This window comes from Neoarius graeffei, chromosome 19, assembly GCF_027579695.1.
Source record: "Neoarius graeffei isolate fNeoGra1 chromosome 19, fNeoGra1.pri, whole genome shotgun sequence".
Classification (NCBI taxonomy): domain Eukaryota; kingdom Metazoa; phylum Chordata; class Actinopteri; order Siluriformes; family Ariidae; genus Neoarius; species Neoarius graeffei.
Genome location: NC_083587.1, coordinates 13,770,289 through 13,789,146, shown reverse-complemented (window position 1 = coordinate 13,789,146; position 18,858 = coordinate 13,770,289). Strand labels below are relative to the sequence as shown.

General features: G+C 41.3%; 1 protein-coding gene and 1 long non-coding RNA gene across 2 annotated transcripts in view; both read right to left on the bottom strand.

Annotated features, from left to right (window-relative positions):
• The window catches only part of LOC132867836 (uncharacterized), a 35,116-nt gene that overhangs the window by 1,036 nt on the left and 15,222 nt on the right, over nucleotides 1-18,858 (bottom strand). The window lies entirely within an intron of this gene.
• On the bottom strand, nucleotides 16,262-16,756 carry LOC132867834 (craniofacial development protein 2-like). Its single transcript, XM_060900811.1, has one exon. The coding sequence runs from the start codon at nucleotides 16,720-16,722 to the stop codon at nucleotides 16,330-16,332; it is 393 nt and encodes a 130-aa protein (XP_060756794.1). The 5' UTR covers nucleotides 16,723-16,756; the 3' UTR covers nucleotides 16,262-16,329.

Below are 18,858 nucleotides of genomic sequence, written 5' to 3'. Positions count from 1 at the left end.
TTAGATTGATTTGAATAAATAAATAAACAGGCTACTTCAGCTACTACTCTTGATATTTCAGATTATACATAAAAAAATGTAATTTGAAAAATCTAGTTAGTTTCAGAAGTGCAGCTGCATTCTTTTTGCTTTATGCCCTTTTTTTTCGTTTAGCGCAACCACTCTCATAACTGCGCTTCGTCTTGTTTACGGTTCCCTCTGCTTTGGTTTGAATTTCCGTTGCGCACCTGTCTACATCGTCAGATCATGGACTAGTCCAATGTAAGACAACCGGGGGTGTGTGTGCTGGGACAAATACTATATACACATGAATTCGATATTCTGATGCTTTTTTGGTGTGTTTTTCCATTTATATCATTGACTACTTAATATCAGAGACAAATTAAGATTACATATATATTGTTTGGTGTTTACCGTGATGGGGCTGACTGTTAAGGGCCCCCAAATTTTGGGGGCCCTAGGCAACCGCCTTGGTTTGCCTAATGGTAAGTCCGGCCCTGCATTGAGAGTGGAAACCATAGATATACATAGAAGACTAGATGCCTCGTCCCCGTTGCCCGTCAACGAAGTCGAACGTCCGCACATGGCGGCCATCTTACCTCAGACAGCTGGCTTACCCATTACATTGTGTTGGTAGCGATATGTACTTTTCAGATGACCGTAACTTCCTCAAATTTCAATCGATATTCAAACGGCATATAAAAAAAACAAACGGAAGTATGCATTTATGATATTAATGATGAATAATCATTTTATGTTTTAAAAAAAATACATGCTGAAATTCCTATGCTGTGAGAAGCCTAACACTGCATACTTATGGATAACTGCAGCCTTAGGACAAATAACCATACAATTTATTTCCAATTTTTAGTGAAAATATTTTTACATGTGATAGGGCCGTAGGGGAAGCTAAAGTTAAATAAACAGCTTACTCACAACCTCACACCCAAATGTAACAATACAGTATGATATTGTTGTCCTAGCCCGGCTGCTCATTTCAGGAACTGTATTGGACATTATTTCACTAAGTAAATAACGCTACCGATTATCCTTAAAAAAATGATGTATTATCTTACTGGTGAAAGGTGATCCCGCGTGCCCTACTTTCCAGACATCGCCGGGTCGAGCAACCGAAAGCCGCGCAGAAGTTTGGCATCTCATCACAGTCAGTAATTTAATTTCCTCTAGAAATCATAATGCAAGTTGTTTTAAATTAACCAACCCGAAAATGAAAACCATGTGCAAGTGCAACTTCAGTTATTGAAAATATTATCTCATGACCTTCCATGTAAAATTACTTGGTGCTACGAGCTAGCCTAGCATGAAACACAACTTTGACAAAGCTGAAGTAAGTCGTTTTTGAAGAGAAAAGGTACGATTTTAGCCTGTTCAAGCACCCAGAATTACAACCACATTAATAATGTTTTAAGAAATCAAACCATTTGTATATACGTCAAAATTTCAGCGAGATAAGAGTATAAACATTTAAGCATCTCAATGGTCTTACCTCAGTGTACCGCAAATTCTGTGGAAAAGCTTGCCTGTGGTAAGATGGCCGCCCTGTGCGGACATCCTGGAATACGCGGTGAGGCATCTAGTCTTCTATGTGGGGGCGGGGCCAAGATGGCGCTGTAAACAGTCGTGTTTTCGAGTGCAGCTATCAAGTTGAACTTTAATATGTAAAGACTGCTTTTGCACGGCGTGCAACTTTTCTTTGTGACACAGCACTGAGTTATCTTCGTTATTTTGGTATCTTATTTAACTTGTAAGGCGACTTTATCGAGTTATGTCGAACTCCGGTGGGAAGAGAAAAAGTACTGCGAAGAAAATGGAGGAGCTGTCGGTCGCAGGTGCTTCCAATGCACTAATTGATAACTGCCACGATTATTCTGCCCGTGATGACACCCCGAAATTTTCCGTAATAAGTGAAGAGGACTTTCCTTCTCTGCCTGTCACCCCAGAGAAACCTCCTGTAAAGAGAGGTAAAACTGAAATGGCCAACACTGATATTGTGTCTACTCTGTCAACGTTGATCAACGCCAGATCAGATGAGCTGAAGACTTTGGTCCAAAATAACACTGCTCAAATCACAGGTCTGAGGGGAGAAATGGAGACTGTCTGCAGGCAAATGAGTGAGGTGAAGGGGAAAGTTTCCCAACTCGAGCTCTCTCTTGAAGAAGAAAAGAAGCATGTTAACATGCTGGAATTGCGCATCACTGAGATGGAGAGATATTCGAGGCGCTGGAATTTAAAACTACACGGTGTGGCCGAGAGGGTGGAAGACAAAGGTGTACGGAAAGAGGTGATCCGCATTTGCCAGGCGCTGCTGCCATCAGATGCTGAACGACTCCCAGATGTTATCGACACAGTGCACCGCGTCGGGGTGAAGAAACCGAACGCCACCAGAGGCATCATCATACAGTTCTCCTCCCGTGTACACAGAGCAGCCGTGTGGGCTGCAGCAAAGAATTCATCCTACCTCAAAGAGAACGGTCTGCGCTTCGCGGAAGATCTCTGCAAAGCCGATAGGGAATCGAGGATGAAGTTCTGGCCGCTTGTGAGTGAAGCATGCAAGGCTGGGAAAATCGCCTTCATTGAGAGACAGGAGATATCTCTTCCAGGTTGATTTAAGGAGTATGGCAACTACAATCCACCACACCTTATGTTGCCCTTGACATTTGTGCTGGGTATTTTGCAAAAGTTCGATGGCTAAACTTAAGCTGTATTTACATTTCCTTTTACCATAATATGATGCTGCTCTCGTATCATTCCTTCATAGTTCTCAGGGTAAGAGCTGTGCGGTTAGCGCGTTTAAGTTCGTCTTTATAACACAAGTTTGTCGTTATCTGTAGTTTCTCTCAACGCCAGGGGTTTAAGGGATAACTTGAAACGAAAAGCTTTATTTTTATTTGGAAAACAATGCAAAACTGATTTCTGTTTTTTTCAGGAGACTCATACTGTTAATGATGTGCACTTTTGGAAATCTCAGTGGGGGAATGAGGCCTTTTTCTCACATGCTACACAACGTTCTGCTGGAGTTTGCACTCTTAAAAATAATTTTACAGGGGGTATATTACATACTGACTGTGATAAGAATGGTCACTATGTATGTCAGGTTGTGGACACTCACAACTCCAACTTTATTTTAATTAACATTTATGGATATGGCGGCACGGTGGTGTAGTGGTTAGCGCTGTCGCCTCACAGCAAGAAGGTCCTGGGTTCGAGCCCCGGGGCCGGCGAGGGCCTTTCTGTGCAGAGTTTGCATGTTCTCCCCGTGTCCGTGTGGGTTTCCTCCGGGTGCTCCGGTTTCCCCCACAGTCCAAAGACATGCAGGTTAGGTTAACTGGTGACTCTAAATTGACCGTAGGTGTGAATGTGAGTGTGAATGGTTGTCTGTGTCTATGTGTCAGCCCTGTGATGACCTGGCGACTTGTCCAGGGTGTACCCCGCCTTTCGCCCGTAGTCAGCTGGGATAGGCTCCAGCTTGCCTGCGACCCTGTAGAAGGATAAAGCGGCTAGAGATAATGAGATGAGATGAGATTTATGGATATAACTTAGTATCTGATAACACTTTGCTTACTATCGTGGAAAAGAAAATTTGTTATTGGCTGGCCAGATTTCCTAATGCTCATCTAATTATAGGGGGAGACTTTAATATTACTCTGGATGACACTATTGGTAGGTGGCCACCAAGATACCAAACTAGTAGCAGTGCAAACTTAAAATCACTAATGCAAAAGTTTGATTTATTAGATGCTTGGAGAGAAAAGCACCCTCATGACAGAATTTTTACCTGGTGCAATAAAACAAGGAGTAGACAATCTAGAATAGATTTTGGTTAGTTTCAAGCAATCTTAAAGACTCTTTAAATATTAACATTCTCTCAACCCCGTTGACTGATCACAAGGCTATCCAAATTAACATTTCTTTACTTCCCTCTTCCACTAAATTTCACCAAAACTCATACTGGAAACTTAATAGCTCTATTTTGTGTCATGAAGCAGTAAAACTCAGGGTTAAGGAACTAATACGAATCTATTGGAATGAAGCCCAAGCTGAAAGAGTATATGGAAGTAAATGGGAACTTCTAAAGTTTGAAGTTGGGAAATTTTTTAGAAAAAAAATTGCAGTAATCTCACTAAAGACAAACGACATGAGGAAGAAAAGGTGAATTCCAAGATAACTACCTTATCCTCCATATGCCCTGATAAGTTGTCCTCTGAAGAAAAAGAAACACTATTTGAATATCAAAACAAACTAGACAAGATCTACCAGTCTAAAGCTGAAGGGGCTTTTGTAAGGTCCAGAAGGCAATGGATGGAGGAAGGTGAACAGAACTCGGCATATTTCTTCAGGTTAGAAAAGTCCCAGTCCAAAAATAATACCATTCATCAACTAAGAATAGACAATGTAATATGTGATGATGCAAACCAGATTGCAAACTTCTGCTCCAACTTTTATAAAAATTTATACGGCTCCCAATATTGTGAAGACAGTACTGTCTCGTTTCTGGATTCTTTAACTGGTATTACTCCGATCAGTACTGCAGACCAAGAGTTCTGTAATTGTCCAATCACTTTAAAGGAAGTAATAGACTCAATTAGCAGCTTAAAGAACAACAAATCTCCTGGAGTGGATGGTCTTACATCTGAGTTTTACAAATCCTTCTCCAAGGAATTAGCTCCGTTTTTGTTACAAGTGTTTTGCGAAAGTACTGCCAAAGGTGCTCTCCCTCCCACTCTAACACAGAGCCTCATAACCCTCATCCCTAAACCTAAGAAAGATATTTTACTTATTGATAATTGGCGTCCAATCAGTCTCCTCAACAATGACTACAAAGTTTTAGCTATTATTTTTGCTAAGCGCTTAAAAAATGTTTTGGATGATATTATAGATGAGACACAATCTGGATTTATGAGAAACAGGCATATTTCCAATAATATTCGACTTGTACTTGACATATTAGATTACCCAGAGTTAATTAATAATGAAAGTTTCATCCTCTTTTTGGATTTTTACAAAGCTTTTGATTCAGTTGAACACAAATTCATTTTTAAAGCACTTGACAAATTTGGTTTTGGTGATTTTTTTTTTGCAGAACAATTAAAACATTGTACGCCAATGGGAGTAGCTCAATTAAACTAAAAAAATTGTACATCTCCTAGATTTGAGTTAAAACGTGGGATCCGTCAGGGATGTCCTATCAGTCCTTATTTATTTCTGCTTTCCACTCAACTATTAGCTAATCATATCAAAGCGAGTAATCTGAAAGGTATATCGGTCACAGATAGGGAAGTTATTATAAGCCAACTAGCTGACGACACGACCCTCTTTTTACAAGACTCCTCTCAAGTTTCTCTTGCTCTCGATATAATTCAAATGTTTTCTAAAGCTTCGGGTCTTCGTTTGAATGTAAATAAATGCGAACTAATGGCAGTCAAGAAATGTGAGTTACCTGCTATCTGCAATATTCCAATTAAAGAAAGAATCACATACCTAGGAATAATTGTTACAAAAAACCAAAAAGACAGGTGTGACTTGAACTTTATCCCAATTTTAGAAAGAACCAAAAAAAAAAAAAAACTTAATCAGTGGCTTCAAAGAGATCTTTCACTAAAAGGTAGAACACTACTCTCTAAGGCGGAAGGTATATCCAGGCTTACCTATGCTGCCATTTCCTTAGATGTTCATAAAAAAGTTATCAAGGAGATCGATCAGTTGCTTTATAATTTTGTTTGGAAGAATAAAACTCATTATATTAAAAAGTCTGTCTTAATGAATAATTATAGTAGTGGTGGCCTAAATTTTCTTGATTTTAGTACACTAAACACATTCAAGGTTAATTGGATTAAGCATTATTTAAAAGAACCTACCTCTGTTTGGAACATCATCTCAAGTCATATATTCTCTAATTTGGGTGGTCTGAAGTTTCTTCTACTTTGTAATTATAATATTGATCGTATACCTGTCTCTCTCTCAAACTTTCATAAGCAAACACTTTTGGCCTGGTCTCTTATTTATAAGCACAATTTTTCTCCTAATAGATATTTCATATGGAACAACAGGGATGTTTGTTACAAAAGGAGATCTCTATTTTTTGACAGTTGGTTTAGGAATGGCATTGTACAGATCAATCAGCTTTTCAATAAGGAAGGGAATTTATTTAATTACCAAGAATTCCTTTCTCATTATAAGATCCCTGTGACCCCTAAAGATTTTGCGGTCGTCTTTGACGCCATTCCATCTGGTGTAATTATGCTCTTCAAGGGTTACACCACTCCACCTTCCACTGTGGCTCCTTTGCCTGATCCAATTGACACACCCATAGGGAAATTATGTTTTCTGCCAGCATCTCGTAAAAACAACAAAAAAATTCGCTCCTTATTTTTAGCTGATTGTGTCTCTGTCCCATATGTAATTACCACCTGGAATACACATGTTCAGAACCTATGTTGGGGAAAAATATGGACCCTTCCTAATAGATACCTACTGGTTAACAAAGTTAAAGAAATTTCTTTTAAAATCATTCATCGTTGCTATCCTGTCAAAACATTCTTAGTGAGGTTCATTAAAGACATTGATGTATCCTGTACTTTCTGTAACGTGCACCCAGAGACTGTCTTCCACGTATTCTGGACTTGTGAACACACTCGGAATCTATGGCAAGGCATTTGTCATTTTATTTTGGACCATATTCATGAGACTATGTTTGCACAATGTATTGTTTGGATTTATAGATTATCAGAGAGAATTGGACAGTGAATTTTTTCTTGCTAATCTCATTATATTGCTGGCCAAATTTTATATCCATAAATGTAAGGTGTTGAAAATCAGACCCTCTTTTTGTACATTCAAAAAAGAAATTTAATTCTACATAAAAACAATATCAACCTCTCCCAATAAGAAAGCCATTAAAACATTAAGTATGTGCTCCAAATTTCATGTATTTTTGTAATTTATACATGTGTGTGTATACATATTTTTTTATTTTTTTTACACGTTTGCACCATTTATAGTTTGTGTGTTTTGTTTACAGTTGTATATCCGTTGTATATCCGCATTTCATGTCTGTTTGTTCTGTCCATATGTTTGATAATATTGTCTGATGTACTGTATATTGTAAATGAAATGGTTTAAATAAAAAATATTAAAAAAAAAAAAATCTAGTCTTCTATGTATATCTATGGTGGAAACAGGTTCTTCTTCTTCTTCTTTCCGATTTATTGGCGGTTGGCATCCACTATGGTGCATTACCGCCACCAACTGTATTATTGCGACATTGCAATGAGGTGTGGAGCTTCAATGGAGGAGTGACAAAAAAAAAAAGAAGATAAATAGAATTAACTAAATCCTGTCAAAAATGCCAGTATTCTTCAGGAACATAAGAACAAATCTCCAAGCTGACGGTACTGAAAAGGCAAATAATCTCTCAAGAGTGAGACTGGTCTCCCCTAGTTCTCGAACCTCTTCTAGTAGAACGCTTCTCTGTCTACTGTATGCTTGGCATTCTAACAAAACATGTCTAACAGTCTCCATTTCGCTGCAGTTAACACAGTGACCTGTGGCATGCTTGCCAATGATGTAGAGGTTATGATTTAGTCTAGTGTGTCCTATCCTAAGTCTTGTTATAACTTGCTCTTCTTTCCGACTCCAAGTACACTGTCTTCTAGTGGGAACCTTTTTTTGTACAGTGCGCAGAAAGGTGCCCTTACTCTCCCTGTCCCACTGCCCCTGCCATAGTCCTAGCATTTTAGTGACTATGATGGTCTTAACTTCTGCTTTACTCAGTGGGATATTAAACTGTGCCTCAAATTTTAAAGCATTTTTGGCAAGCTGGTCTGCAACCTCATTCCCTTCAATACCTGAGTGAGATGGAACCCATAAGAAATTAACCAGAATATCTTGCTGATGCAGTCTGAAGAGACTTTGAAGGACATCGTACAGTAGGTCAGGTCTACACACTGACTTGCCATGTAGAATACTGGTCAATGCTGACATAGAGTCAGAACATATAACATTATATCTAGTTTTAACCTCTTCAATCCATTCCAGTGCAAGACAGATTGCAAATAATTCTACTGAGTAAACTGCTAGGTGGTCAGACACCCTTTTTGATATTTCTTTGTTATATTTTGGGATAAAGACCGCAGCCGCAGTCTTCCCTGTTTCAGGGTCTTTAGAGCCATCTGTAAAAATCTGAACCCCTTCAGGATATTTGTTTTGTATGTGCACATTAATCAAATAATTCACATCACTGTCCTCCCCAGCATCCTTACGCGTTTTAACTAATTCAAGATCCACCATAGGCATAATAAACAACCAAGGTGGAATAACCGGTAGAGGTACCACAGAACTGTGGGTCAACTCAGTTAGGCCAAGTTCCTCAGCCTGACCATTCCCGACCCACCCAAAACTATTAAAATCTGCCTTACCATGTTCCCAACATTGATTTAAAATGTACTTGGTAGGGTGAGCCTCTTTATGACCCTGTAAGTTCGTCCAGTACACCATAGCCAGCTGCTGACGTCTTAAGGACAAAGGCAATTCCCCTGCTTCTACCTGAAGAGCTGGAACTGATGAGGTCTTAAATGCCCCACTGCACACTCGTAATGCCTGTGCTTGAATTACATCAAGCTTCAGTAAATGTGTCTTTGCTGCTGATCTATATGCTATACATGCATAATCTAATGTAGACCTGATAAGTGCAATATATACCTGTTTAAGTGACATCATAGTGGCACCCCAATCACTTCCCACTAGACACCTAAGTATATTTACTACCTTTTTACACTTAATAACTATTCTCTGAATGTGATCCTTGAAAGTCAGTTTGCAATCCATCCAAACCCCTAAAAACCTTACTACCTCCACTTGTTTGAGTGCCTGCCTATACAGGGTAATTTGTACAGGAGGAATGTTTTTTCTCTTGGTAAAGCATATAACCTGTGTCTTCTTTACTGAAAAACAAAAGCCCCATTTAGTGCCCCAATTCTCCACAAGACTGACTGCTGCCTGAAGTCTCTTACTAATGTAAGCTGAATTTCTGCCCTTGACCCACAGTACTCCATCATCTGCATACAAAGATTTTCCAATATTAACGTCTATGTCTAAAAATATGTCATTAATCATTATACTAAACAACAGAGGGCTGCATACACTGCCCTGAGGAACTCCATTATCCACAGGATATGTTAGAATGTGACTGTCCAACACGCACCTCAAGGGTTCTATTTAACAGAAAATCCATCACCCAGTTATACAGCCTACCACTTATTCCCATTGCCTCTAATTTAATAAGGAGTCCCTCACGCCATAGCATGTCATACGCCTTTTCTATGTCAAAGAAAACTGCAAGAACTTGCTCTTTGTTTGCTTGAGCCTTCCTTATTGTATCTTCCAGACACAGCACAGGATCCATAGTCATCCTTCCTCTACGAAAACCACTTTGGTAGGAACTGATTAAACCCCTCTTTTCTACAATATAAGACCATCTTATCTGTGTCTGTATCTGTGACCATCTGCTCCATTAACTTACAGAGGTTAGAGGTCAACGCAATCGGCCTGTAGCTGTACCTGGTTTCAAAATCGGAATCACAACAGAGTGTTTCCAAGCTAATGGAATAATCCCTGTTTCCCATATCAAATTAAACAACTGCAAAATTACCATTTGTGCTTGAGGACACAATTTATCCACCATTACATAGCAAATTTCATCTTTGCCTGGAGAGGTAGATCTAACTCCATTTAGAACCCGCTTCAACTCAAACATAGAAAATGGCTCATCAAAAGCCTCATCTGCAACAGCCTTTTTCTCTAGAACATTAGGATGCAGCCTTACCAGTTCTTCTCTAGCCACTCTGACCTCAGGAGATAAATTATCCACACTATGGATTCTGACAAACACTTTCGCTAAAGCTTCTGCTTTTTCCTTAGCTGTTCTCATAATTTCACCATTAAGTTGTAAAGCTGGTAAGGAATATTCCCTCCTTATTCCTCCCATTCTTCTTATCATCCCCCATACATCATTAATTGCGGTCTCTCTTCCGATAGAGTCACAGAATTCTCTCCATCGCTCTCTCTTTGCCTTCCTTATCACCCTCCTAACCATAGCTTGAGCTTTTTTATACTCAACTAAATCAGCAAAAGAAAAGGTTGATTTAGCCTTTTTAAAAGCTCTATTTCTTACCTGAATTGCTTCCTTACACTCATCCATTTTACGCTGCCCCCTGCCTGTTGTTTTTCCAATTAATTCTAGAGCAGAGGAGTGCAATGTCTCTGTGATCTTCCTGTTAATAACATCAACATTCTCATGCGGATCTAAATTAAAACTCATCAGTCTCGAGCTACATATTTTACTAAAATCATCCCATTTGGCCTTTTTAAAATCCCACCTAGGGAAGATAACCTCCTCAATCTGGATTGGCCCCACTCCAATTTCACACATGATAGGGTAATGATCACTACCAATACAGTCATCCTGCATAACTTTCCATTTAGAACATCTTGCAAACTGTGCTGATACCAAGGTGAGGTCAATAGCTGTCTCCCGCCCACTTGAAACGTCAATTCTTGTTCCCCTCCCATTATTGAGGCAAATAAGATCCCTTTCCTCTAGCAATTCCTCTATTACATTACCATTGCTATTGGTTTCTGTACTCCCCCATAGGGTGCTATACGCATTAAAGTCCCCACACCACACCATTTTGTGAGATTCATCCCCCAGAAACTTATCTAAAACGTCTTTATTTAGTACCTCACAAGGATTGTAGTAGTTAACAATGAAAAAATTACATTTGCCTATCCATACCTCAATGATGATCCCCTCTACCTCTCTACTTACTTTAATTGTTCTATAACCCAGTCCCTGCATGACAAATATAGCCACCCCTCCACCAGGACCATTAATCCTATCCCCATGCACAGTCACATATCCTTTTAAAACAAAGTCCAAATGAGGCCTAAGCCATGTCTCTTGTACACATATAACACTAGGTTTAACATCTAAATTTTCAATAAACTTTTTAAATTCCTGCCCATTAGAGCAGAGACTTCTAGCATTCCACTGCAAAATAATAAAAACCATTAGGAACCCCCACATGAAACTGGCTGTGATGTTAGTTGCACACCTTGGAGAGTATTTAGAGTTCTATTAATTTCCTCAAATGAAACTTCCATCCCCACACAAAAATGCCTCCGTGCAGCTTTGACAATGATTTTTATCTTCTCACTTTTTTTATCTGTTAATGCTGAGCAATTTATGACTTCGGCAAGGAATGCCAAGAATTTCACACTATCCACTGCTATAGATTCCTTATTTATCTGCCTAGGTATTTCATTACTATGCTGAGAAAAAACACTTTGGCCCGGTCTCTGCTGTCTTTGGCCAGTTTCTAGTTTTCTTTTCCCGTCAACTTTCTTAATGGCCTCTGCATAAGTAAGTTTCTCCTCAACTTTAATTCTTTGCACTTCAGCCGCTCTTTTGTGTACTTGACAACCTTTGTATGCTGCGCTATGTGAGCCCCCGCAATTGCAACATTTGACACTAGTGCCCTCCTGACATTGGCCATACTCATGATCTTCTCCTCTGCACTTGCCGCACCGCTTTCTCCCTCTACAAATGGCTGCTACGTGCCCAAATTTTTGGCAGTTAAAACACCGTAACGGTGGCAGTATGTATGGACGAACTTGGAAGCTCATATATCCTACTCTAACTCTTACAGGCAATTCCTTCTCATCAAAAAATAACAGAATGGACAGGCTTTCTTGTTTTATTTGATCTCGGGTGTACATCAACCTTCTGCATTTGACCACATTGGCTCCTGATACATTGCTCAAAATATCCTCACATGACAGGTCAGTAGAGACTCCAGTTATAACACCAAGTTCAAGTTTCTTACGCTCCCATTCAGTACATCTAATTTTCTTTCCTTCCATTACAGTCATTCCAAGTAGCTTATCCCGCTGTGCGGCATTGTAACAATCAATAATTAAACTACCGTCCCTTAGCGGTGTAACCTGCACTGTACCTACAGCTATATGAAGTGCTTTGGTAAGTCTCAGTGGATTGATAGAGCTAGGGGGGTCAAACTGGAACTTTACCTTTAAACCGTTATGTTTTGCCACTCGCTTTGCTTTACTATCTCTATCTTTATCCGAATCTGAGTGACCATCAGTCACTCTACCTCGTTTGTTTCCTTTCTTCTTTGCTTTTCCTTTCTTCTCCCATTTCTCATTTGAATTTCCCTCGTCTTCTCCTTCCATCTCTGGCTCACTTCCAAACAAACTACCGTCACTTCCTCCCATTTCTGCTCCATCACTCATCTCAAGCAAGAGCCCACCTCCACTCTCTACCGCCATCCCATGGAAACAGGTTACTTTGGGTCAGAGACTGTAAGCTATAGCACTTTTCTCAAGGTCTCACTAAGAACAAGCCTCTACAGCGCCCCCTAATGTCATGGAGTCCTTGGATTGGCATATAGTTTCAGATATGCGTACCAAATTGGGACGAACTACATACGTACCGAAGACGGACAACTTTCGTATATACATTGCATTAGCCACGCCCAACAGGAAGTGAGGTAATTGGGCTTATGTGTGTTTGGACACATGGTCATTTAACGTACTCCTCCCAGACGGTTCATCAGATTCATGTCAAACTTGGCAAACGCGATGCCAAGATATTGCTGATGTTGAATTGCGAAGGGATTTTTGATATGTTGTAGTATGTTAATGGCAATATTATGAATTTTAATACTCGCCACATAAACAGGAAATGTGTCATGAAGTCATAATACATTTAATGATTTGGCTGAAACCTTGCAGGTTATTAGAGAATGTGATTATTATGACATCTAGACGCCCAATATGCCTGTCTGGTATAGCGCCACCAACTGGCCAAGGAAAGAATAGGGTTTTGAATGTGTGTTTTGACACATGAATTTTAACATTCTCCTCCTAGACGGTTCATGAGATTCATGTGAAATTTGTTATACGTGATGCCAAGATGTCGCTGATATTAAATTGCGAGGGGATTTTTGATATCTTGTAATATGTTGAAATGGCCTTATGATTTTAATATCTTGCCACATAAACAGGAAACATGTCAGAAAGCCACAGTGCATTGACTGTATGGTCGGACACTTCTTACTTCAATAGATATTATGATTATTATGATAACCTGATGCCCAATGGGCCTGCCTGTTACAGCGCCACCACCTGGCCAAGCAGGAAATGTGCCAGAAATTGGCAATGCCTTAACTGATTGATCCGACACTTTACAAAATATTGTGTATTATGATTGTGATGATATTCACATGTGTAATTCAGATGCCTAGCACAGCGCCACCATCTGGCCAAGCAGGAAATGGGCAAAAAATGTTCAATTCATTGATGGATTGATCTGAAACTTTACAAAATATTGGATATCATGATTCTGATGATATTGACATGTCTAATTCACATGCCTAGCACAGTATCACCATCTGGCCAAGCAGGAAATGTGCCAAAAATTTTCAATGCTTTGACGGATTGATCTATGACATGCCTGACATAGCGCCACCAACACACTCACACTTGTATACATGTAGCACACACACACAGTTGCAATCATATACACATACATGAATACTCACAAGCATGGGTAACATATACAATTCTATGCACACTTGTACACACACAGTCATATGCATATTTATGCATACACGCTCTCACAAGTATGCACTCACATGCACACGCAACATCTATGAGCACACTCTCTTTCTCACACACACACACTTTCTCTCTCTCTCTCTCCCTCTGACAAACAAACACACACACACACAATAATAGTGACCTGCCATCATTGTGCAATTTGTTGCAGACATATGAAAACTCTGCATGTACACACACACGCTACAGACACAGGAAAGCTAAGATGACTTGATTACAGCGTGAGATAGAGATAAGGAGGAGACACATGTATAGTTTTGTACACATATAAATGTACATTTTCACACCACAGAGAAAAACACACACACTTACAGTCTTTGTCTATCTCTCATCCGTCAAGCAGTCATGGCATTTGCAACATGCACATCACCTTTGAACATTTGATGAATATATGACATGTGACTGTTTTGTTGGGTGGTGGAATGTCCTGGGTTGCAGAACCACACGTGCAAGGGTCTTTCAAGGCTGCTAGCGGCTTTAATTAATTTATTTTTTTAAAATCACGATCAGCAATTTGATGAGAACCCAGATGTTATCATCACAGGTAAGCATGGTGGAAAGATCATGGACATGGTATCTCATGATCTTGTCGAAACCTACTTTTTGTTTCTTACTCTTTCATTTGACAGCCGTCATTTTGTATCTAAACGCATGTTTAAGAAGTCACGTGAGGTGTCGATAATAGTGATCACTTTCACCGGTGTCCATTATTATCGACACCCTGGGGAATTAAGGGACTTTTATATCTGTTATGGATCGATCTTCATGTAACATTGTTGAAGTAGATGAAGTACTTTAAAAAAAATAAAAGTGCTGTGATTTTTTTTCCTGATTCATAACAGAATGGAACATTTTTTTTTTTTTTTTAGATTTCTTTTGGGCTTTTTCCACCTTCACTGGACAGGACAGTGCAGAGACAGGAAATGAGTAGGAGACAGACAGGGAGGGATCGGGAAACGACCCCGGGCCGGAACCGAACCCGGGTCCCCGGACCCACGGCATGGCGCCCCAGCCACCCGAGCCACGACGCCCCCAGAATGGAACATTTTATAGCGTATTTGGAATCTTATTGCAATAAATAGAATTGGACCACAATTAAATTCCTAGCATATAAAATATTACACGCTTGAAATATTCAGATTTTTCTATTCCATTCAGAAAATATATATTTTTTTGCAGTTTGCTGTAAATATCTACCACATATTACAATATCAGGAGGCATTTTATATTTTGGTTCGAGGAATGACATGCGACCTTTGACCTGGATTTTCATGTGGTTACAATGTCAATTACCTGTTGACATTTATTGGTAAACTACAAAACTAGAAATTAATACAAAACAACAACGAATGATTAACAAAATTTGATCTATGAAAATACTTAGTGGGTAGAAAGTGGAACAAAGATTTTCTGACACAGGTTCAACATTCAGTTCATTTGTTTACAAACATTAGAATTACTTCCTCATTTACGTAAACACCGAAATCCATATATTTATATAAGATATTTTGTACTAAATATAAGTCTATGGAAAAATTTTAAATAAAAATTGTTTTAAGTGAATACCACATACCGAACACATACCACATACTTGGTATCCACTACCTCCTTCATCCTCTCCAACAGCACTCTGTTCAGGACCTTGCCAGGGACAGATAGGAGCATGATTCCCCTATAGTTGCTGCATTCAGTCAGGTCCCCTTTCTTCGGCAACTTGATGAGAATTCCCTCCTTCCAGTTATTCGGGATCTTCTCCTCTTCCCAGATCTTGCTAAAGAGGTCATACAGCATGTTGACCACTGTGTCCAGGTCCGCTTTGATGGCTTCTGGTGGAATCTCATCCGGTTCTGCTGCCTTCCCATTCTTGAGCGACTTGATGGCCTTCTTGATCTCTGCCTTGGAAGGTTTCTCGCAGTTGATTGGTAGCTCTGCCTCTGCGGGTGGGATGTCTGGTGGTGCTTCTGGTGCTGGTCAATTAAGCAGTTCATTGAAGTGCTCCACCCATCTCCTCAGCTGTTCCTCTGTTGCTGTGAGGAGATTCCCACTCTTGTCCTTCACTGGCTTGTCCATCTGCTGGAATTTGCCTGCAAGTTTCTTTGTCACCATGTACAGGTCTTTCATGTTTCCTTGTCCAGCTGCTTCTTCCCCTTGCTTGGCCAGGTTGTCAATATAGTCCTTCTTGTCCTTCTTCACACTGCTTTTGACTTCTTTTTCTGCTGCCGTGTACTCTTCTTGTGCTTTTGCCTTTGCTGCTCTCGTCTTGCTCATGTTGAGCACTGCTTTCTTTGCTTTCCTCGCTTCTATCTTCTTCAAGGTGGCTTCAGAAATCCACTCCTTGTGCTGCACTTTCTTCTTTCCCAGCACTTCTTCACAAGTGTCACGCCAAACTTTCTTTGTGTGCTCCCACTGACTCTCTATGTCCACCTCTCCCTTCTCAACAAGTTCCTGCAATGGCTGGAACCAGTTCTGAAGGCTGATCTGGAATGCCGTCTGCACCTCCTTGGTTCTAAGAAGTCCCACGTTGTACTTGGTGCGCGTGTTGGTAGTTGTGTGAAACTTCTTGAGTCTGAGCCTAGCTGTCATCAGGAGCAGGTGGTGATCAGATGACACATCGGCGCCTCACATCACCCGTACGTCCTGGCAGGATCTCCTGAATTTCCTACTGATACACATGTGGTCGATCTGGTTTTCCGTGATGTGGTCTGGAGACCTCCATGTGGCCAGGTGAATTCGCTTGTGTGGAAAGATGCTTCCTCCAATCACCAACTCGTTCAAGGAACACAGGTCTGCAAAGCGCTCGCCATTTTCATTCATCTGTCCAAGTCCGTGAATGCCCATGACGTCCTCATATCCTGTGTTATCTACTCCAATCTTGGCGTTGAAGTCACCCATGAGGATTGTGATGTCTTTAGCTCCCCTTCTGTCCAGCACTGCTTGAAGCTGGTAATAAAAGTCGTCCTTTATCTCCTCTTCAGCTTCATTTGTAGGAGCGTAGCACTGGATGACATACATTCTGATCCACTTCTTCTTGGTGGCAAAAGTTCCTGTGATGATGTGTGAGCTGACTGGTTCCCAACTGATGAGTGCCCTCTGAGCTTCCGGACTCATCATCAACGCCACTCCCTCAGAGTGGGGGGTGTCAGCTTCCGCGTGTCCCGCGTACAGCAGTGTTTCTCCTGATGACAGTCTCAGCTGTCCTGACTGTAGCCACCTCGTCTCACTCAACCCCAACAGACAGATGTTGTAGTTCCTCATCTCCTGTGCAACCTGGACTGTTCTTCCCGTTTCATACATTGTCCTAATATTCCACGTCACAATCCTTGATGCTTTCCTAGGAGTCAGAAAGGGGGTCAGCCTTACAGCTTCCTTCTGGCTTTCACTGTACTCCTTCTATGTAGAGGCCCTTCCTCTCCCAGGTCTTGTTGATTTTGAACTGTCATTGATGCTTCTGTAATGTGAGTTTTTTCTAGGCAGGGGTGTTGGCCCTACGCAAACCCGTTGAACTCCGGGGGAGTTGGTCCACATTTAGTCTGGCCTCTATCCTTCGACCAATCCAGCATGGGAGGCCCTACCAGGAGCTTATGCTCCAGCTGGCATAGCTCTAGGGGTCACGGAGACACGCAAGCCACCACACCACGACAAGGAATGGACCTTATGGTGGGGTTCAACCTGCTGCCAATACTAAATGTGGTGAGTCAGCCTTTAGTGTTTATGGGGCTAGACTTTGGAATAAACTCCCAGATGAAATTTAAAAAAATGCTCCCACAATTGCTATTTTTAAGTCCAAACTGAAGACTAAGCTTTTTAGTGAAGCTTTCAATTAAATGGTTCCTTTTTTTTATCAATTTACTTATTTATTCTATTTACTTATTTATTCTACTTTTTTTTTACTCTATTTTTACAGCTTTGAAGACGCCAGCACGTGCGGATGCAGCGGCCCCTCTCTGTCCTGATAATGTGGTGTTTACATATTTGTCTTCGTCAGTGTGCTCGAGTGATTGTATGTTTTTGTCGCGTTTGTCCATCCCTAGGCGCACATACAGCCGTGGGACTCTTTTTGACATTGGCAACACTTTTTTTATGTAAGTTAAACCCAACACACGGGGCGGCACGGTGGTGTAGTGGTTAGCGCTGTCGCCTCACAGCAAGAAGGTCCTGGGTTTGAGCCCCGGGGCCGGCGAGGGCCTTTCTGTGTGGAGTTTGCATGTTCTCCCCGTGTCCGCGTGGGTTTCCTCCGGGTGCTCCGGTTTCCCCCACAGTCCAAAGACATGCAGGTTAGGTTAACTGGTGACTCTAAATTGACCGTAGGTGTGAATGTGAGTGTGAATGGTTGTCTGTGTCTATGTGTCAGCCCTGTGATGACCTGGCGACTTGTCCAGGGTGTACCCCGCCTTTCGCCCGTAGTCAGCTGGGATAGGCTCCAGCTTGCCTGCGACCCTGTAGAAGGATAAAGAGGCTAGAGATAATGAGATGAGATGAAACCCAACACACACTAAGGAGCTACACGACCTCGGCCTACTCCGGCGGCCCGCTTTGACATCGACCCCCACTACTGCTGCACACCCGCAGAGGAAGCGCCGTAGGCAGTGCGAGAGGAGGCAGAAGCGGGGAAAGCTTCCAGGCCAAGCCAGGCCAACATTCCAGGCCAGGCTAGTGGCTAATCCACACAAGCCGGCTATACTGTCCATCGTACTCCCCAATGTATGCTCCTTGGATAACAAACTGGACTATATACACCTTTTGAGAGCGACCCAGCAGGCTGTGAGGGAGTGCTGTGTTTTTGTTTTCACAGAAACATGGCTCAACGACAGCATACCGGACTCCACCATCCAGCTCGACCGGCTAACATGCTACCGAGCAGACAGAGCCCTCATTGAAGGAGGTAAGACCCGCGGTGGCAGGGTCTGTGTTTACATCAGGGATGCTTGGTCTCAGGACGCTGTGGTAGTTTGCAGACACCATTCACCCCTAGTGGAGTTTATCATCAAGTGCTGGCCCTTCTATCTACCGAGGGAGTTTTCTGCCATGCTGCTTGTTGCAGTTTACATTCCTCCCAGCTGCAACAACAACGATAGGGACAAGGCACTGAGTGAACTGTACTGTGCCATCAGTGACCAACAGACAGCCCATCCAGAGGGACTTCTCATC

Coding starts and splice junctions, on each gene's coding strand:
- LOC132867834 (XM_060900811.1), bottom strand. CDS start 16,722: ATGTATGTCATCCAGTGCTACGCTCCTACAAATGAAGCTGAAGAGGAG.